The sequence below is a fragment of the Centroberyx affinis genome, unplaced genomic scaffold (assembly GCF_046629955.1).
Source record: "Centroberyx affinis isolate AG114_WGS23_722 - 3 ecotype Tasmania unplaced genomic scaffold, CSIRO-AGI_Caff_v1 ptg001209l_1, whole genome shotgun sequence".
Lineage (NCBI taxonomy): Eukaryota > Metazoa > Chordata > Actinopteri > Beryciformes > Berycidae > Centroberyx > Centroberyx affinis.
This window is the reverse complement of record NW_027279727.1, coordinates 232,637-254,384: the sequence shown is the minus strand read 5'-3', so window position 1 is coordinate 254,384 and position 21,748 is coordinate 232,637. Positions and strand designations below refer to the sequence as shown.

The window sequence follows — 21,748 nt, the reverse complement described above, 5'->3', positions numbered from 1 at the left end:
GCTCGGAGCCATGTGCATGGAAGCACATGGACCTGCGAGGAGAATGACAGGGGTCATCTCACCGCGGTCTGCGGTGGCTGATGGGAACTATTGATCTGCCTGATTCTGATTTTACAACGAGCGAATCAGCCTGACCTCCGCTTGACAGGCATATGCCATAGATGGAGGAACATTGTACCTGTCACATGATAAGATTATCTCCGCCTCTAGAGAAAACAGACCCAATGCCACACGACAGACAGCATAAGTGGGTGCGTGCTCACAAATATATGGTGTGGATGGTATTGGAATTTTATTGCAAGACAACCCAGAGGGGAGGCTGCAATGAAATTTATTTGGCAGAGTGATTGTGTAGAACTGTACGCTTTGAAATTGCAGTGCACAAAACACTCTTTTTATTCTTTTTATTTTTTTTTCTGATAACCAGACAGGCCTGTGAGAGAAATCCAAATACACAATCACTACCCCTTGAACATACTTTTCTCAAAGGTAATGTGCGTGTGTGTGTGTGTGTGTGTGTGTGTGTGCCTTTGTACATGCTTCTGTTCCAATTCAAATCCCAGGATGAGAGTGTGTACAACCAATCTCCCATGGTAGACTCCTGAGGTGAGATTAAGATATGTTCCGAGACAATTCCACAGCCGAGCTTCCAATCTTCCAAACGTTATTTGGTATTTCAGCACATCATCAAGCGGAGGACCGGGCTCTAGCACACATGTACACACTCTCGCCTGAATGACTCCCAGGATGTTATCACAAGTGTACCAAAAAAAAAAAAAAGTCTCAGTGCTGTAGGGGGTTTCTGCAGTGCAGGTGATTCAGAGTTTTGGGAAGCAAAATAAACAAGGCTCTGAAGGTCAGCTTGTCTCTCGTCTGGCAGCCTTCACATGGTATGAGGGCAACAGAAGCGCCTCATAATCCAACCGGCGGATCAGGGATCAGCTTCGGTGTCCCATGTGTCAGCTGGGTGCAAGAAGCATCAGCCGCTGTGCAGTGAATGACAAGGAGAAACAGGAGAGCATGGGGAAGTGAAGTTGGTGAGCGTGGGGGGGCTGTTGATGGCAAGTCAAGCGTGCCACTTCCACATTTAAAGCAATATTCCACTTAGTTTTAACATTAGCATCTTTATTGATCGAAGAGAGGAGGGATACATGCCTCCGCTATGTTCTCGTCAATCAATAAAAATGCTATTTTGCAAAATTAGGCTTTAAAAAAATATGATCAAGCGTCAGTTGAAAATCACAGCAGTGGGATCTGTTGTTGAATCTGTTCACCAACGTGTTAAATTTCAGTTTTCAGGTTATTTTCGCAGCCTCATTCAAATGAATTGGAAGTAAATATCCGAACGCTACAAACTCGTCCAGCTGCATCCAATCTTGGTGATTAGTCTATATTCTGGTTTTCATGGCGGTCAAGTGCCGAAAAAACCCCATGTTAAAAAAAAGTGGAGTATTGCTTTAAAACTGACACTGATGAAGCCCTAATGGCCGAAACATCTCTCTAATAAATGTGACTTTTTATCTGCAAAATGAGTGCGGGGCTCCTCTACTTCTATGCAACTTGAGTCAACGCACCGCCAGCTACTCTGAAGTTTACTCCCATTTTCACCACTTCCACATTGGAATACAGCGCTGAAGGAGTGACCACTATTCTGTGCATTGCAGGACTGTCTCTCAGTCTGCTCAAGCTTTCCCACCCCAATCCTAAACCCTCAGTGAAACAGCTAGATCGGCCAATTCCACAGGTCATTGCCCCGGTGCAAGCCTGGCAGAATAGGTGGGAGGGATGAGCTACGATTGCGCTGTCTCTCAACAGACTGAGTTTCAGTCCCAATGAACAACATGCTCCAACTGTTACAATACTGTTAAATGCTGTTCATGCTCAGGTCCGTTTGACGTTTAAAATCGGTGACCTGACTCAGAATTATCATGTCAGCTGATATGTATTAATGCAGAACTATTCTAATAAGAGTTATAGAAATACAACACACGGCAACATCTCACCTCTGCTGATGAGTCTCGGGTGAACGATGGCGTATTTAATCAGAATTATCGGAAAATACCTCGGCAAAAGTTCAGCTGGGCCGACACCGATCGGCGCTGCTCTTTCGACTCTTTCCTGAACAAAGCGCAAGGTTGAACTTGGCCGCGGCACTTTAAAACGCCTGCCAAACAAAAGCAGTCATACAGAGGTCTGGAAAGACGGCGCGGGCAATAAATCCTCATTTACGTGATGATCACTGAGGTGTGACAAGCTGGCTTCCACGAGAGGGAGGTAGATCAAAGACAGGGCAGAGACGGAGACAGCAGGAAGGCGACTTACATTCACCTCTGGAGAAAAGTTCTGGGCAGACGTGAACTTGACTTTCTCCTTCTGGCTCTAAGGTAATAAGAAAGTGGAGCGAAGCATAACTCAAGAATGACAAGAACATAAAACTAAAAACTTACCTGTAACGCTCACCTGTTACCTGGCCAATTCTTGGATTACGAAAGACCCAATATCAAATCCTTAAAGTGCAAGCCATGATCGTTTTTGAAACCCTTGTGGGTGAAGCAACCATGTCAAACTGTAACAAACACCAGGCATCATTCTTGTGAACGACCTGGCCACTGCAACAATGTTGTTAAGCCGTGAACTTGTTTCTCAATTGAGTCCAACCTTTGAACTGGCAGCAATGGCTCAGAGTCATGACCTACTTTATATAGGCCACTGAAGTGTTCTTCTCGAAACAGGAAGTGTGGGACAGCTGTGGCCTGGAGGTTAGAGAAGCACACTTAGGACCAGTAAGTCGTCCATTTGACGTTCTGACTATCTGGGAAAATCTGGGAAGGGAAGTGAAAGAGAAACGCTCTCCCCTGCCTCAGCAACTACTGTATAGTTGCCCTTGAGCAAGGCACTTTCCCAGTTCTTACCCCAGCGGCCAGCAGCAGAAGACTGTTGTTGCACTGGGCAGCTTGGAGAGCGTAGCTTCTCAGTCAAACATCCTTGGATTAATTTAGGCTTAAAAACAAGCATAGTGAATGAATCATCTGTATAACTCATGTGTTCACTGTACCAATGCACTATTGGTCACTCACTACACTTCCCTGTACTGCTGCAGCCATATGCCAGGCTGTTCACACACACGGCCATGAAATGTTGAATATATAGAGTGATCTGTGTAGTTTCCTGTCCATAGTACCGAAGGTCAGCGTGTGCTGTGAAGCTCAATGTAATCTGTCAATATGTTTCAGCACCAGTGTCACAATACGAATCCCTCTCCATTTACTTGACAAGGTGATTGTGATTCTAACTAGACTTAATGAGAAATACTGCATGTGTGAGCTGCATTGTGGGATGGATCAGGAGTGAAAGACATCCTGATGCTTTATGAACACAGTCTATTGACACAATTGTTTAGCAATTGCACTGTCAATAACATGCAGACACTAAGAGTGGGGAGTATCTATATGCATCCCTGTTATTTTTCATGTAATATGCTAAGAGAACATGGAGGAGACATTGCTGAGGGAATGTAGACTCACACATATTTGGATTTTTGACACATTCTTTTTAGATTTTTAGGACCGAGGGAACATAAGGCCTGAAATTGGAGAAAAAAAAAAGTGTGCTGAGAGAAAGTGTGGACTTTGTAAGCTCACCTTCAACACCTGCTTCACTGATGCCGTGGTTTCTGTATAATTCTGCGGTTCTTCCTATAAAGTAAAGAAGGAAAAAAAAGATCATTTTAATACAATCTAAAATCACAAATGATATACCATAAACGCCCATTACCTTGCATTCTTGTGTGAGGTGACCTCCTGTGACCACATTTAGCTGCAGCATGGATCGCTATTGATTGTTAGTGTCAGGCATCAGAAGGCTTTTTTTTTTAGAATTGGTGCCACACAGCTGTAGACCCGTGCTCCATATTGCAAACAATCACAACAAATACATAAAGCTGATTTAAAAAAAAAAAAAAAAAGTCAGAATCATATGGTATTGTGTGAAAGGTAACCACAATACAGTACTATTTTTTTGATAACGTAAATAGAACAAAAACCACTGTGACCAATTAACAGGCTAAAAACGTGAGTAATTAAGGATGCACAATTATGGATGTGCAATTAAAATGCGCAAAAGTCAGAGGAATATCTTCAGTTATAATTCTGAAACTACCAAAACTTAGATAAACCCACATGGGGCATGACTGGATGTGAATGCTGGTTTGTGTGGGGGGGGGGTTCGCAGCGTAAGCTATTGCATCCAACTGGAGTGTGCGTCAAGGCTGGAGACCTGGCTGTCCATCAGTGTCCGCAGCGCGCAAGGCGAGCAGCAAATTGGGAGGACGCGCCTGGCGTTCCCTGGAGGGCAGGAGTGATGCCGGAGCCGCCGCGACTCCACGGCCGACTATATAAGAGCTTCCAAGATGCCACTGATCAGTCATTTATTCACTTGCTGCCATCGCTTTTCAAGACATCGCTTCTGCCGGCACCGTCCGGTGCGCGCTCGGTTTGCTTTGCCACCGCTCCGCTCTCAGATGTAGACGCGCTCTTTCAAGCGGCTCAACTGAAGAACACACGCGGATTTCCCTTTTTGCTTTGGTCCACCAGGCGCTTTAATCAAGAGATGAACTTCTTCAAAGAAAAGTCCCAAGCGCAAGGGATGCTTCACAGCGCAGCCGGTGTGCACACTTTTACCTGCAAGTGAGCGCGGGCACCGGTGATCCAGCATGAAGTTGTGAATATGACAAAGAGGGACCAAACAGGGATTTCACTCGGTTAGGTGTCACCAAGCCAAGCACTTTTTGGACATGGACAATGGATACATTAAGTCTTTCAGTGAACGGTGTGTCCTACCCGGCAGAGCTCTCCAAGCCAGACGACCCGTTTAACGGACCCATCGAGTCCATCGCGCCCTGGAACTTCACCGTCCTGGCCGTGCTGATGTTTGTGGTGACCTCGCTGTCCCTGAGCGAAAACTTCCTCGTCATGTTTGTCACTTTCAAGTTCAAGCAACTCAGACAGCCCCTGAATTATATCATAGTTAACCTGGCCATCGCTGACTTTCTCGTTTCCCTCACCGGTGGAGTTATAAGTTTCTTGACAAACGCCCGGGGTTATTTCTTCCTCGGGAAGTGGGCTTGCGTCTTGGAGGGTTTTGCCGTTACTTTTTTCGGTAGGTCAGATATCTCTCTCTCTCTTATATTTGTCATTTCCCCCCCCCCCTCTGTTGATTGCAAGGCTGCTGTGAGCGCCTGTGTGCGCAACTTCCATAACTGCAGGTGTCAGTGTTGGAGCTTTTTTTTTTTAGGAAGATATTTCAAAGGAGAGGAACATGGCACATTCTCCTTCTTCCTTCAGAACGGACTTTAACCTCTCTGAGGGAGATCAAATCATAATAAAAACAAACCAATTTCATCATCATGGTCATAAATTCTCTGTAGGTTAAAAACCCTTATAGGGATGGATGCACACTACAAGGTCTTGACCAGATCTTAAGAGTCCAATCCGAGACTGTCCCACATAGGCTAAATGAAGAGTTTCTGGGTGGAGTTTCTTTGAGCATCCTGATCTTGAAAAGTTTGTCACTTGCGAAAAAAGCATAGTAATACATTTTTAGAAGGACACTATAAATCCATATAGGAATATGGAATATATTTATAGAAATATGAAATTAAGTAGCCTAAGATCAGGTAAAGTCACTATTGAGAAGCACAGACATACTATAAGTCCCCATAGGGATATTATAGTGAATTGTCGTTAGGGGTGTGTGCCAATTTTCTGCATGCCTAGTTCAAGTAAACTTTTCTTTTGTTTAAATACTTCTGGAAATTAGTTTAGGAAGTCTTGCAGCGTGCATCTACTGCGCCGATTAATCCTCAGCTCTGTACTGTAACTCTGTGGGGGAAATATGGAGTCTGGGATCAGCATACTGGAGCATGACCAAAGTCACCAAATTAACTACAAGGCAGACCTGCACTATTGTGTGCGCGAGCAAAAAGAGCAATCAAACATACAAATAAATGAATACGATTCTAGAAATGTAAATTTTGCTGTGATACCCGCTGTCTAAAACTTACTACAGGATTACTAGAGCTCAGTATTCAAAGCCATGCCCGCGGCAGACATTCGGAGCAGTGGGACAAGAGCCTCCTCTCACATACTGTGCTGCGGTGCATGACCCGTTATAAATAGGTTATTCGCCTCCGTGAGCGCTAATATCATTTAACTAATTCCGCGGATTGCTGTGGGTTTGCGGGGAAGCACCGTATGAGACAGACAGCGCAGTGGTTCCCCAAGGGGGTCCTTGAGAGGTCAAATCCCTCCCAGATGAATAGGTAGATTTCACTGAATGAAGCTAAAGGAGCGCTGCTTTGCTTACCAAGTTTAAAAAACGGTGCTCGTTGGAGTCAAGGTTTAGATATCAATAGACAGAGAAGGGAATACAGCTCATCTCTAGCGGCTGGGATGGCTGATCCTCCCAAAAAATTCCAAGGCACACTTCTTTCCTGAAAAAGTTAAAAAGCCTTTATTGTATGGGCCAACACGTTTCAACTATACAGTCTTCATCACGGCATATAGAGCCAAGTAGAAGGGCTTGCTTATATAGAGCTACCTAGTGATAACAAAATTGGCACCAGGTGTGGCTCAATCAGCAGCAGAAAAGTGGGTGGATATTCACTGACACTCATCTGTTAAAATGTACACAGCAAATAAAGCAAATGGAGCTGCAGTTCACACAAAAAATCTCACAACCATTATTCAAAATATCTGAAAAATCCTTAGGAAAAATTCCATCTAAACTGGAGGAAATTCTTTATAATCTGGATACCCCAAAAGGCCAGTCACCTGTAGATAAAGGGGGGTGCAAAGTACACACACAGAGAGAGAGAGAGAGAGAGAGAGAGAGAGAGCATATACATATTCAAAGTTACAGATAAGGGACAAAATCAAGTTCTTCATTTAAGCCTGGATTCTTGATGGCTCTTAGGTTGAAGATCCAATAAGATTCCCTTTGCAACAGCTTTTTCAACCTGTCTCCTCCCCTCTTAGGCACTTCTATGACCTCTATACCCACTGCCCTAAGTGAGTCCAAGTTACATCCATGGTGCTGTTTGTAGTGCTTTGCCATTGGATAGTCTTGATTTCCGATTCGGATAGCATATTTCTGCATGGGCAGTGTAGGTAGTAGCTCACATGGGTTGTGTTGCAATTGATAAATCCTTTAATTTTGTAGATCTTGTTTGTGTGGACATCTTTGAACGTATTCGTTTGATGCATAGTGGCACAGTGGTTGCATCTTCCACACTTAAAGAAACCCTGTGGTCTTCAATCAAGCCAGGTACCTTTCTTGTCTCCTGGTAAGTAGCTGTGGACTAGTTTGTCTCCTATAGTGGGTGCTCTTTTGTAGCTGATAATCGGTGCTGATGGGAACACATCTTGAAGGAGAGGGTCACTTTCCATGATTTCCCATTGTCTTTAAATTGGTTGCGAGCTGAGTATATAAACTCCTTCTGTTTTCTTCTTGTATTTGTTTTGTATTTTGTATACTTTATTATCCCCGTGGGGAAATTTGTCCTCTGCATTTGACCCATCCTATACACAACACTAGGAGCAGTGGGCAGCCGCAGTACAGCGCCCAGGGACCAACTCCAGTTCTTTTGCCAGTGCCTTGGTCAGGGGCACTGACAGGAGTATTAACCCTAACATACATGTCTTTGATGGTGGGAGGAAACCGGAGCACTCGGCGGAAACCCAAACAAACACGGGGAGAACATGCAAACTCCACACAGAAAGGACCTGGGACGGTCCCATAGACCCATACAGAGGTTGGTAAGGCTTGGTGCATAGCAAGCTCCCATGGCTGTGCCTTTACTTTATGATATAGTTTGTCTTGAAACAAGAAGACATTGTTCTTCAGAGTCCATTCAGTTAATTTTAGTAGAAACTCAGTAGGTGGCATGCTTCCTGTTGGACGCTAACTTAAATAATGAGAGAGTGCATGCAGGCCTTCAGTGTGGTCTATGTTGGTATACAAGGCTTCTACATCCATTGTAACCAGATAGCAATTCGTGACGTCATCTAGGTTATTAAGTTTATTGAGGATATGAGTAGTGTCTTGTATAAATGAAGGAAGGTCGGACACAAAAGGGTTAATGAAGAAGTCTATATATTTAGAGATAGGTCCTGCCAAAGATCCATTCCCAGAGATTATGGGTCTGCCCGGGGGGTTGAGTAGATCTTTATGTACTTTAGGTAGCATATAGAAGCATGGCAATGTAGAGTTAGAGGAAAACAGGAAATTGCATTCTGCTTCATCAATCCAGGTATTATCTTTTGCTTCATTTAATATGTTGTTCAGTTCGCTTTTCATATCTTCTATAGGATTAGTTCTTTTTTGTAGTATGTATGGTCTTCAAGTTGTCGATGTGCCTCAGTTATGTATTTTGTTTTTTGCCATACCACTACAGAACCTCCTTTATCGGCACGTGTTATCACAATGTCTTCTCTTTTGGCTAAATCATCCAAAGCTGTCTTTTCTTTCTTAGTCAGGTTATGTTTAGTCGTTTTGCTTTTACTGCTGAACAGTTTCTCTATGTCATGATCTGTCTTTCTGCAAAACGTCACATGGGAGGGTTATTACTGGGAGGGCAAAAATATGATTTAGGACGAAATGTACTGACATTAGAAGTTGTAGAACAAGCTGGTTTTTAGAGTAGATTTCACTGTTGCTTCCTCACAATGAGAGAATTTGTAAGAGTGACTGTTTTCAGCATAGGATTCACTCTCCAGTTATTTTCTCTCCACGTACAGTACAGACAGTTAGGTGTACTGTACTTCAGATGGGCTTCCTCTCTTATCAAATGGGGGTCTGTGGTCCAATGTGTATCTATATGGAGGTTTGGGAAACACTTGATCTAGGGTGTTTGGTGACCTAGTAGTCTGCATTATATGGAAAAAAAATCAATACTTCATTAATTAGATTTGAAATTGACATTTTGATGGGACAGCTGTTCCTGACAAGCCAGTCACAGGAGTCTCTGTGTGTCAAATCTGAGCTCTCAGTCAATAGTATACAGTCCACAGTATACAGAGTGAATGGGCAAGAAAATAGACTAGTCATAGTGGTCAATAGTCATATGATTTGTGATAGCCACATGGTTCTATGAGCATGTTATTAAATTAATTTCACTTGAAATATTTACAATGTAAACTTCGCTGGGCTAAAATTGATTGAGACAGCTTTGTTCCCTAGCATGGGTTACACAATCCCATATGGACATATGCCAGAATTGTGGATTTTGTGGACATTATGCAATGTTTTGCTTGTACAGTAGTGGTGAAAAAAAAATGCACAACTCAGTGGGTTAGATGTTGGCACAGAGCAGTGTGTTATAACTGGACAAATTACCTGGTTGTTCCTGGAGTACAGTGGTGTTCATAATTAGGACGAGAGGCTGGCCTGGCTCTAAAAGAAACCACCTCATGCATTAAATTAGGAAAATCCCTGTTGCTTAGCCAATAGCCCACTAAAGTGATGCTGTCACCTTTGAAGAATTCAGCTGTGGGGGTTTGTGCGTGAAAGCATCCCGTTCCAGTCTTTCATGGCGGTTTCATTGTGTGACAGTTGACTTGTATCTGTATGACCTGGATGTGTGCGTGTGTGTGTGTGTCAATTAGAAACTGATGAGGCTGAGCCATCTCTTCCCTTAGAACAGGATGGACGCTCCACTTCATATTCCACTCAGGGTGAAAATATGGTCTATTTGTGTTTATTTTTGAATTTACACTCATCTATGCGTGCTCTACAGCTTGCTTCTGTTGGACACCTTTCTGGATGAACACACCATCCCAACTTCAGGTTTGGACAGTTGATGCTGAAAAGATACAGAAAAAAGGGCATTAAGGCTTATTAGCAGCGTTGTTATTTGCGGCCCTTTGCAGAGGTAATGTATTTGACATAATTGAGCACCCTGGTTTCCGCTCCCCTTTTGTCCTCTCCAGTGAGCCCAGTAGGCTGACAGTAGGAGCAGCCTGGCAGTGGAGACATAAGTAATTAACCATTCTGTGAGAGTGAGTTATTACCGTAATTAAATTCTGCTTTTTTAGTCCATTAGGAGGCAGCTTAATGCGCCCATCCTGCATCATTAAACTATTTCCGGCAATCGTAGCGCCACATATACCTCTGCACATTACAGACTGAACTGATCTGTGATACTGTGTGAAACATGAAGGGAGGGCTACACTCTTACCAGGGAGTCCCAGCTGGACAAGTTCCCAAAAGCATAGATACAATGAAAACAACAGGATTTCACACACTGGCGAAAAAAGGGAGGAATCTACAAGCATTATGATATCCTAGAAAATAGTTCCCCTAGGCGCTGTTACTGTGCCAGATGTTACTAAAGTGTGAATGCCGCTGTCCCACTGAGCTACATTTTGAGCAGCAGCTCCCACAGAATGACCTCTCGCTGTTTGCCTCAGGGATCGTGGCCCTGTGGTCGCTGGCGGTTCTGTCCTTCGAGCGCTTCTTTGTGATCTGCCGGCCTCTGGGGAACATCCGGCTGCGGGGGAAGCACGCGGTCCTGGGTCTGTTCTTCGTCTGGACCTTCTCCTTCATTTGGACCTTCCCCCCGGTGCTGGGCTGGAACAGCTACACCGTGAGCAAGATCGGAACCACCTGTGAGCCTGACTGGTGAGAAATCTGCACTTTAATATCTCTTTATTACCTAAAAGAGTGTATAAATGTTGGTATGAGTGTTCTTCCAACCTTCAGGTGACATAGGGAAACTCACATACGGACTAATGAGGTATATTCCCAAATGGTATACTAAAGACTGTAGTCAATTATTGGAGCTTGCATAGTGCAATGATGCGGGAATACAGTTTCTGCATTTTGTCCAGTATTCACAAATAGTGGTCATGAATCAAAGCTGCAGCCTATGTGCTGAACCAAGCACTACTCCACAGCACACACACACACACACACACACACACACACACACACAGACGGGATGTATGCATGCACACACACAGAGAGAAATAAAGATCATAGACATTCTACACTCCACCTATTGGCCCAGGTCTACATCGCTGTTTGAGCCGTATTAGCGCACACCGTGTGAACGCGTCTCATGGAAAAAGTCAAGAAACGGGCCGGCTCTGACCTTGGCCCTCAGGGTGCCATCTGGGTAATGCTATTTAGCCGCTTTGATCAAAGCCGTGCAGATAGGGGGCTGAGTGGTTGCCTCTAGCCCTGTAAGGGAGCCATTGCTCACATGAAGCACAGGGGAGCAAACGGTTCAGACAATACAATTAAGACTGCGCCGCCGTGGAGATACATAGCGAATAGATGACCCAATCCACCTCTGGCTACACACAGCTTGGGCTCTGTCAGAAAACATTTGGTTAAATCTGACTTCTCAGCAGGCATGCAAACAACACAGGTGTGCGAGGCTCCAGAAGCCTGCCACATGCATAGACATATTGCATTTTAAAAGCCTCATTTATTTTTATCTTGTAATCACTGGATGCACCGGGACATTTACCGTTGGGCGGCTTCTGAATGTTAAAGAGGGTGAATGCGGGATTCCAATGTCTTGAAGGGTTCTGAAAGGGAAAACGTGAAAAAGTTGGTGTCAGCGATTTCGTCAAGAGACGGTTGGTGACCAAGGTGAGGAGTCTGGATACAACCTACAAATCCTTCCCAGTTCTAATCTACTGGCTGTGGTGTTGTGTGGCACCTTCACTGCAAAGGCATGCACACAGCCGGAGGTTGCGGGTTCAAATCCCTAGTGTCCATCTCATCACATCACACTCATCCCAAAAACTTGGAATATTCCTTTAACCTCTAAATGTGCAGCTGTACTGAGCAGCTCTCCAATGTAAATGTGTATGACTGTGAAATTGAAGCAGGCTATTGCTGAAAAAGAGCTGCTGCTAGTGGTGAGGCGAACAATTCTGTTAATTAATTTGATTCTTTCGGGGTGTCTGGCAGAATCGGCTAGTCCGGCTCATTTGATTTACCTTTCCAAAAACATCTCATTGCCAACAGCACACACTATTCAATTATCTCATATAACAACTGCGACTGGGTTAAACGCTCATTGACCGATATGCAGAATTGGTTTATTTAGTGAACCGCTAACCCACGGAGAGAACGGATCTCTGCACCACAAATCACTTTGGTCTTCAGTCCAAAAGGTGGCACTGCCTACGCACCTGAATGGTTCATTCATTCTGATAAAGTACTTACCCATACACTAGCCACTGAACTGCTGAACAAGCTGAAGGAACGAATCATTCATATTTGTACTGTGTGTTTTGACCAAAAAGTGTCACTGTCTAGCAGCTGAACGCCTCATTCAGACTGATTCAGTAATGAACCGTTCATTCAGTCCAGCACAGCAGCTCAGCTACTAACCCACACTCTAGCAGCTGTACTGCTGGACGAACTGAACAAATCGTACAGTATTGCATCATTAAGTGATTTGCTGCTGAGTGTCACACAATGGATGAACGAACGAGGACCGATACGTGCATCGACCCATCGCCAATGCATGCTCAGCCAACCTTCCCTGTTTAAATAAAGATTAAAATGCATGCATGCAAACACTTAGCCACACACACACATGCACATGCACACCCACACACATACACAGGTAGTCGCTTCCAAAAATTAATTCAGAGCTTGTTTCATTTGACGGGAGTAGGTGTTCTCATGGAAATGACATAATTAGACTACATCAATGGCCTCGGGGCCCCTAATTGTGTCACAGAGATTTGTCTCAGCTGTGGAATTTCCCCTTTAATTGGAGCTCAAATGAGGTGCAAAACTGTCTTCTTTCTCTCCAGCCAGATAAAAGCCTCCGAAAGCCAAAAGGATATTTACATACAGATCATAGTTGTGAAAGTATGGGAACTGTAAACTGTTTTGTTGTTAAAGGGGCACTCTGTGTTCATGTTTCTTTAGTCTGGGACTTGTCTTGGTCTCATACTGGCTGCTTGTAATGTTGGCGATCCAGGAATTCAAGCTTGTGCACTCACTGAAAGTTGCTCCGGATAAGAACCTCGGCCAAGTGCCTAAACTGTAAATGTAAACCTGTTTGTTGTCCACGTCTCAACAGGTATTCAACCAACATTACAGATCACAGCTACATCATCACCTTCTTCACCACTTGTTTCATTCTGCCTCTGGGAGTGATCATCTTCTGTTACGGAAAGCTCCTACGGAAGCTCAGGAAGGTCAGTTTGAGTTCCTGCAGGATACTTTGCAACAGCTAAAATAAAAAACAAAACAAAAGCAGATCCACATGAAATCCTACTTTATGGACTATAATTTATTTTTGTTTTATAACTTAAAAAGCTGTTAAACCATGCCATTCTGAATTTCAGATTTCAAACTAACAATATTAGAATTAGACCAATACAATTCTGTTATTGGGCTTTTCAATGTTGTCCACCTCTAATATGATGGAGGTTCTTCACTGACTGCTGCTACATAACAACCTCTGTAGAACCTGCAATTAAATGTTATTTTCTTTGCATATTTTATTTATTCGATGAAGTGTTCCGTAATGTGTCCTGTAAATTAATTCAATGGCAGAGTTTCCCCTCCCATTGAATAGGTGTGGAGGGTCACTCTGCCTTAAAGAGCTACTAACCATAAAATAAATTAGTATGAGTTTCAGTGGAGAATTTTAGTGTCCCATGATGGTCTAAATGCTGTTTCAGAGGCTTTTCCTCCCTGACAATAATACAATTCTGGGGAAAACACTGAATTATTATAAGCTTTTTAGCATGAAAATGGTCAAAGATATTGAATAAAATAAAATATAAGCTATTTGCAGCTTCAATACAGAAATATCTATCAGTATCAGCCTTAAAAAACATATATTTGCCAAACCCCAACGCACATTTCCAATGATAACTTGCACATGAACTTACAAAACGTTTGGCTTTCCGCTCTCTCCAGGTGTCTCATGGTCGTTTGGCCAACGCCAGGAAGCCAGAGCGCCAGGTGACCCGCATGGTGGTGGTGATGATCGTGGCCTTCATGGTGGGCTGGACGCCGTACGCCGCCTTCTCCATCGTGGTCACAGCTTGTCCAACCATCTACCTGGACCCCAGGCTGGCCTCCATCCCCGCATTCTTTTCCAAGACCGCCACCGTCTACAACCCAATCATCTACGTCTTCATGAACAAACAGGTAACTGATGTTTTTGAGTATAATGATTACTATTTTATTTCAAACGTATGGAATACTACTTGATTTATGATTAACATCGGCTGAAAAAGCAGTTTGCCTCCTTCTGAATTCCCTCGCCCTTCCAAGAAAAATCAATATCTTCATGTATTACAGGATAGAAATGTAAGACATGCTGCTGTGCACTTTGTGGCTATTAATGGAATCTATTGCACTAAACATAGATCCAGGAGGGAATAAGCTGCTCCAGCCTTTGAACAGAAACACAGTTTGGGGCCATGCCCAGTACCAAAGTACAGCTAGTTACAGCAGTGTAGCTACTGGATCGGTAGATAGATAGACAATGTTGAGACACATCGCTACTTGTATGCAGCAGATGAAAGCCGCTGCAGAAAACTGAGCTGATAGCTTTTTTTTTCCTGTTGTTGTTGGGTGTTAGCCTGTTTTTCAATAATGCATGGTGTATGAATAAATGAAATGTGAAATCCAGAGAGTACAATTGTCCAGGCACGGCTCTGTTAAAAATACATTAGGCTCCTATGGTATGCCAGCGAGGCTGGCAGTTGTAAAAGGGTATCGCTGATGTTTTTACGTGCCATTTACCATGTTTACTGTACTTGGCTCTGCCTAGCTCCTTTCCTCAGTGTAAGCGAGATACAGACTGTTTCACATAGGGGATTATCATCATGGCTTGTCCAAACAATGTGTTTCAGCAGTCATTAGAGAAGGGTGATCATGTCTGGAACTTACTACACTAAATACAGACCAAAAAAACACTTTAATCAATCCCTTTTCCAAAACATAAATTCTAAAGTGGAGATGCATGAGTAGAGCCAATCCATGAAATAGATTAATGACTCTTAATTACTTTTTCAGTGCAAAACAGCAAGAAGGGAGGTGTAATATGTTATAGTCATTGCTTTGTCAGTGACAGTGAATAACACTGCCTTTTGCCATACTGCATACATGTTCCTATTCCCACTACAATGTGCTCAGAATAAACATGTAATACAAATCACGTGGATATGAAATATTGCCTGAAACGGCATATAAGTAAGCATGCATATATTTAAGTTTACTGCATCCTGGTTATGCGTCCTGTTTTTCCTATAAAGCTATAATACAATGTTAAAGGATTCATGCTGGTAGAAGAGCCTTCTAATGGCTACGGACTGGAGCCTGAATTGGGACATGAGAGACTTTAGTTGTAGTTAAAGAGACAGATACCCCATTTACAACTGGCATGCCACTTGCATCTAGATTGTATCCTGATGCGATTCATCCACATTACATTTAATGTGGGACTCACCTGGTTAAATAAAGGAGAAATAAATAAAAAAATAAACATTTGTTGTGTCTTCAGGAGCCGGATAGAAATCCAATTGCCTTCCCCCTGGTGCTTTCCCTCGCAATATGCAAATTTCGTCCAAAATGACAGAAAACATCTGGTTTCATTTGTATTCCAGCCGCGAGTCTCATGGACACCGCTGGCCTGCACTCTGACCTCTCTCATAAAATGTGAACACGTTTGTGTCTCTCAGAGGGCTATGCAAAGAAACAAGTTTTTAAAGCTGCACTATCCAAGAATTGTATGTGAAAATATCCATGGTGTCCATTGGTATAAAGCACCGACCAAAGACCCTCTGGGTTGGTAAACACGAGTGTACTGTGTGCAGTTTACTGACATCACCTCAGGGAGAAACATAGTTTACTTTAATTACGCATTTGCAAGATGGCTGTCACATGTATCCTGTGGCCATTCAGTTATTTGTGCACGTCCTCAAAAATTAATGCTATGCGTCCGCAACCAGTATTCCTACCAGTTTGCACATTGTTTCATTGCCTCTGACCAGTGCGGATTGTAAATAACATGCTGTATCTTTTTAACAGAATCCATTACAGCCCTGTCAGTATATTGAACTATCAAACTGTTAAGGCCAGTTAGGACAAACATGGCAAGATTTGAGCCTGGGCGACAGCAGGGTTCAAAGCGATCTGTTTTCAGACAGGGAGAAAGAAGTCAATCTACTAAAGGAGATGCGTATGCTTGGCGTGGTGAGAGGTATCGGTGAATGGAGCCTGGATAAGGACCCCCCACCCCCTCCTCTCGCCGGGGAACTGCATGTCCATCTGACTGCCCCAGTTCTGAGCTGTGATTGCTGTGTAAATGGGTCAGCTGGTGTCACTGCTGAAAGATCAGGCGGCGCCGAGTCGATGTTAATAAGGACAGTGAGCAGGCTGATCCCGGTCTGAGCAGAGCTCCCACTGCTTATGAGCAAGCCAAACTACTTAAAGAAGTCAGCTGACCCCTAGCGCTTGACGGTGATATCTCTCTCTCTCTCGCCGTCTCTCTCTGGGCGAGTTACATAACGAGGTGAAGCAGAGTCTCGGGGGTTTGCCGTGATGCATGACTCCTGCATTGTAGTAGCAATTTTAAAGAGAGACAGACTCTTGGGATATTTCGGTCATAAGATCTAAGGTGAAAAAAACATTCTAGGAATATCCATTTATCATCACTTCTACTGCTACTGTTTGAAGCATAACTTACACAAAGCCACATGTTCTGATTTCACAAGGTCAGACTCCTTGATCAATATGAAAGGCGAGCCTATAATGAAAGTCTGCACACTTCAGAAAAGATATATTTAAGCCATTTATAAATCCATATTTTGCCCATAAGGGCCTTTGTGTGGAATGAAAACAAAACCTTTCTAATTGTCTGATGTAAAACTGTAAATACTAATAATGTAATGCTTATTGATTCTCTGTAATTCCCTCCCTACTCACTACACCACCCTGCTGCTATAGATGGAGTATTAGAAACATAGAGACAAAGCATAAAAGCAACCACACAGTTAAAATATTAAGGGTCATTTTGGGGAACACTCTGGCCATTTTGACTGAGATGATAGATCATCATCGAGGTGGAAGCATCTTTGGGTCCCATGAGAAGGCACGACACTTCAGACAGGAGAGACCCTCCAGTGTATTATCAGTGATCATAATAATTCCTACCTATAGAACCGCCTCGGAGGAGAGCTGCACGAAGCTGCTGGAAGACTCGAGAGCCTCATTGTGAGAGGCTGTTAGAGACGTTTACCGCGTCCTTCTATCCCAAACCCCACCATTTCACAAAAGCACCAACCACTCTCTTGACTGGGTGATTGCAGAGGAAGTGTGTGAAGCGGATGGACACACAGAGGCTTGGAGCATCCTGTCCTCAATACCTGTGTCCTTGGTTATTTGTCAGAAGATGAAAAGGTGATGATTCATAGGGAGGAATATATGCGCGCTGTGTTCCTTTGCATAGTGATTAGGGCTGTAATGGTATGCAATTCACCGAACCACAGTCAGAAAGTAAGGTCATGTTGCTGTACTATCGTGACAGCTGAACACTTCAGATTCAAACAATTACAACTGATTTGAAACGGGCCTAATCAACTGCTCTACTTCCCTACAAACTCTAGAAAGATTTTTTTATATTTGTTATTAAGAGCTCATCTTCGACTATGCTCCACAAACATTGTTCAGCTGCAACAACATGGGTTAATGATATGCCCAATCCTGCGGTATGCTTGCTGTCATAATGGTATTGCAGTGATATAATAAATGTTGCGGGCCTAATAGTGAGGTGTGAAATCAATATCATCACCCATTTAAAGTGAATCTCCTAACAGTAAATTTGGAAAGCTATTAGGAGAACGGCTTTTAAAAGACAGATAGAAAAGTGGCTGCCTTGGATCTTCAGAGTTATTGCGCTTGTGGCTATTCAGTTTGCCATTAAGTTGACATTTTATGACCTTACGCTCTGCGTGGGAGTGTTTTAATGCTGCTATGTTTTGCAAACAGGGTTGGAGAGAAGCAGCTAAGTGTTCTACACGTATGTAAGGGGTTTGTATAGATTATCCAGGGTGAACACCGCCCCGGCCTTTTCCCTTTTCATGACATTAGCAGGTAACAGAGGTGTTACTGCCACTCTTTGAAAGCAAAAGCATTACTGGTTTGCGGGAGGCATGTAGGAGGCTCACATGTTAAATTGGGCAGGTCAGTACGGTTCATGACTCTTGATTTCCACCTGAGGCAACAGAGAGTAGGAGCTGCAACACTGACGAAGATCAATTCGTGTTTTTCGCTTTAAAGTAATGTGGAAACCAATGATTTTAGTGCTTTTAATGAGAAAACTATTTCGGCTGCGCTCTTTCACTAAGAACAGCTATTGACAGAGCGTGACTGTCAGCCTTCTGGTGAAATATGTATGTGTCTGTGCATGAAGAAACAATTGCAAATTACACTTTGTTTAATATGGTGATTGATGTACTGAATGTTACCAGTGGAAATGTGTTTGATCACTAAAAATTATATAATTTAAACCAGGTATTGTATTTAACAGAGCTAACCCTTCTTTTAAAGTATAGATCCCATTATCACAAAATTAAATACTGTATGTATATTTTTTATCCTTTATTTATCCAGGGAAAGTCAACTGAGTATGTGTGTTCTTTTCCAGCATTGTCCTGCTTCACATTCATTCAGTTACACACATTCACAGTGGGAGCTGCCCAGTACAACCACAGTCTTAAGCTTAAAACAAACAGACATATGTTTTTCATGTCTTATATTATAGTCCCTAAAACATCTGAATGAACACCTGTCTTTCCTCATTGTTTTGGATTCTCTGTCCTAACACCCCTTGATGTCTGTCCAGTTCAGGAAGTGCCTAATCCAGCTCTTCACCGGCATGGGGGCCATACCGGAGAGCAACCTGAACCAGACCTCGGACCGACCTGGAATGACCGCCGAGAGTCAAACGGGAGAGATGTCGGCCATCGCCGCCCGCATCCCCGTGGGCGGCACCGCGTCGCCCAAGTCTGAGGACTCGCCCAGCGACTGCGGCTCCTTCGCCCAGCTCCCCATCCCGGAGAACAAAGTGTGTCCTATGTAACAGTATACACCGTCCCCGTCGCTGTTCTCCCACCCTGTCCTGTCTTTCTCCGACCCCCCACAGTCCATACTAGCTTTTTGGTAGTCTAGCTACAGTGCGTTTCAAAAGTCATCGACGCATTTTTTTTAATGTTTTGGCTCTGTATTCTTCGGAAAATGACATGGAGATTACGGTATGAAGATAAGGTACAGAGAGTCAGCTTTAATATGAGGGGATTTCATCAATATTAATCCCAGCACTTTTTTCTATATCTCACTTCCAAAAGTAATAGAAGGCGGACACAAAACATCAAAAGCGAATAAAAGTGCTGTGGTCCAGGATGTTTTGGCAGTTCGCTCAATATCTGATTAAACTAAGCACAACAGAGAGGACAGGCAGGGATTGGATTGACTGCAATGCTCAGAGCTTTACCCACTAGAAATATCTGTTGTAAATATTTGCTTGCGAGACAGACCTCCTTCCCGTTATTGGAGATTATCTTTGATAATCTCTTGACCATCATCACACACCTGCTAGCTTGTTGTATTAGAGGGCACTTTGACTTGATAGAGCCTGCCTTGATAGCATCACCATCAAAACACAGAGACTGCATTATGCAGAGAGGGGCTGATAAAACCCCAAACCCTGACATCCAGTAGTTGAGGGCTAGCCAGTGTTTTTTGGAATATCACAATGCATCCAGCCTTTCATCTCACCCTCGCCTTCCCCCGCTTTGAAGCCGCTGCGACGGCGGCTGCAGAGAAAGCATTGTTTTTCTATGCTGTTTCAGTACTTTGCTTTTGGCAGCGCATGTTCATTCATCTCCGCTGCTCAAGACGAAGGAGCCGTCTTTTGACTCTGGACACTTTTAGTTCGTCCCGAGCAGACTAGATTGGGTCAAAGCTTTCATCTTTAGAGAAGACGGTCAATGGGACTTGGAGATGCCCGTCTCCCGCTGCCTCTGTCTGGACGTACAGTGACAATATATTTATGAAGCGCCAGCCAGGGACCGTCTCCAAGCACAGACACACAAACACGTACATGCGCGCGTACACACAAGCACAGGCACGGGTAGCACATATGTATACACACACAAACACACGCACACACACACACACAGAGTGCAGTTCATAAGATACGTTCTCTACAGGGACTGTGAATGAGATTGAGTGGTTCAATAAATACCATAGCACAAGAATAGCTTAGCTAACCAGCCATGTGGAAAAGCAATGAGGATTAACGTCACAAGCACAGGTCAACAGCAATATTAAAGCAAAATACTGTCACACAGTGCAACACTTTGGAGTTAGCTACAGTAGATGTAGCGATGAGTTTTGAAACGTCTTCTACTTGACTTTGTGGTACGTGTTTGTTCACTATTACTGGATATCTGTGTACACAAAACACTGTTGTATTCTCTATGCTGCACAGTGAGTGAATATGTTAAAAAGTAACAGTATGGTGTCTGTTTGCAATGTGCTGAGTGTGAGTGTTAGGATCATTTAACATGAAGCTTTTTGGCCAGCCTGAGGTGGTAGGAGTCTGTGCAAAAAAGTTTAAAGGTGCTACTTGGAGCATTTTAAAACATCAATCTATCATTGTCCAATTAATTGTGATAATTACCTTAAACAAATGAGACCATGGTCGAGACGATTGGTAGCGTCTATCTCACACCAGTGGTATTGTTTGTGCTAGTGTTTCTGAAAATTAAGACCACATTTCCCATAAATTGCTTCCAGTCATGAAGAAGATGATGCATCTTCAGTCAAAGGTTTTCTTTTTTGTGCCGTAAAGCAATCCAGCAGATTTCCCACATAATCCAACCCAGTGGCACACAATGTAAAATACAGTGTAGAGACAGGTAGAAGCTGCCAATTTTCTCAGCAAAGATCTTGTTTGTTTACAGTGATTATGATAATGTCTCAAAATTAATAGGATAATGATTTATTGATTTATTGTTGTTGAAATGCTACGTGTAGCTCCTTTCAAGCCATATCTCATGTTCTTAGGAAGTTACAGTTGGGGATTCCTGTCACCTCTCAAAAAAAACAAAAACAAAACAAAAAAAGATACTCTCACAGTGCTTAATTGCTAAATTATGGCCATGTGGCATGTGCCGTCTGACAGTGCTTTTTCCTCTTTCATTAGTTACTTGTTACTTGTATTTCTGCATTATCAATATTCATTTTTACATTTTCAACCGCTTCTAAATTCTCTCGCATTTGGGTGTATACAGAGGCTTCAGGGGACAAAATTAGTAGATTGTGGTAGCTTGACTGTACCGTATAAACACCATATAAACATCAAGGCATAGTTTGCAAAACCCTCTGGGAAATAGGGTAAAAAATTCAAGCATAATGTTTTCTGGAATACGTCTCTTGTTGCTTCTGTAAAATGCAGACACATCAGGAGTGGTTGCAAATGTGAAAATAGAAGCTGATAATGGAAAAGTCAGGGAAGACAGAAAACACTAGGAATGATTCATTTTCAGAATACAACCACAACGAACAACCGGATCAGCAATGGCAAAAGCTAGAAATTGTCAATCATAAAACTATGAAGATATGGCTTTGATGTTCTGTATGCACTCTGATCTGCACAGGAAGGTCAAATAATGGGTGTCATGTCAACTAGCTTTTT

At 43.2% G+C, this 21,748-nt stretch overlaps 1 protein-coding gene across 1 annotated transcript; it reads left to right on the top strand.

Annotated features, from left to right (window-relative positions):
* Window positions 1–4,799: 4,799 nt before the first annotated feature.
* Window positions 4,800–19,129, top strand: valopa (vertebrate ancient long opsin a). The gene is made up of 5 exons (XM_071524617.1): window positions 4,800–5,157; window positions 10,467–10,677; window positions 13,109–13,226; window positions 13,957–14,190; window positions 18,893–19,129. The coding sequence occupies exons 1-5, from the start codon at window positions 4,800–4,802 to the stop codon at window positions 19,127–19,129; spliced, it is 1,158 nt and encodes a 385-aa protein (XP_071380718.1).
* The last annotated feature ends 2,619 nt before the right edge of the window (window positions 19,130–21,748 follow it).

Excerpts from the sequence above, each read along its gene's own strand:
- valopa (XM_071524617.1), top strand. The coding sequence starts at position 4,800 with ATGGATACATTAAGTCTTTCAGTGAACGGTGTGTCCTACCCGGCAGAG. Across the intron at positions 10,678-13,108 it reads ACCACCTGTGAGCCTGACTG|GTATTCAACCAACATTACAG; the intron begins GTGAGAAATCTG and ends ACGTCTCAACAG. Across the intron at positions 14,191-18,892 it reads ACGTCTTCATGAACAAACAG|TTCAGGAAGTGCCTAATCCA; the intron begins GTAACTGATGTT and ends ATGTCTGTCCAG.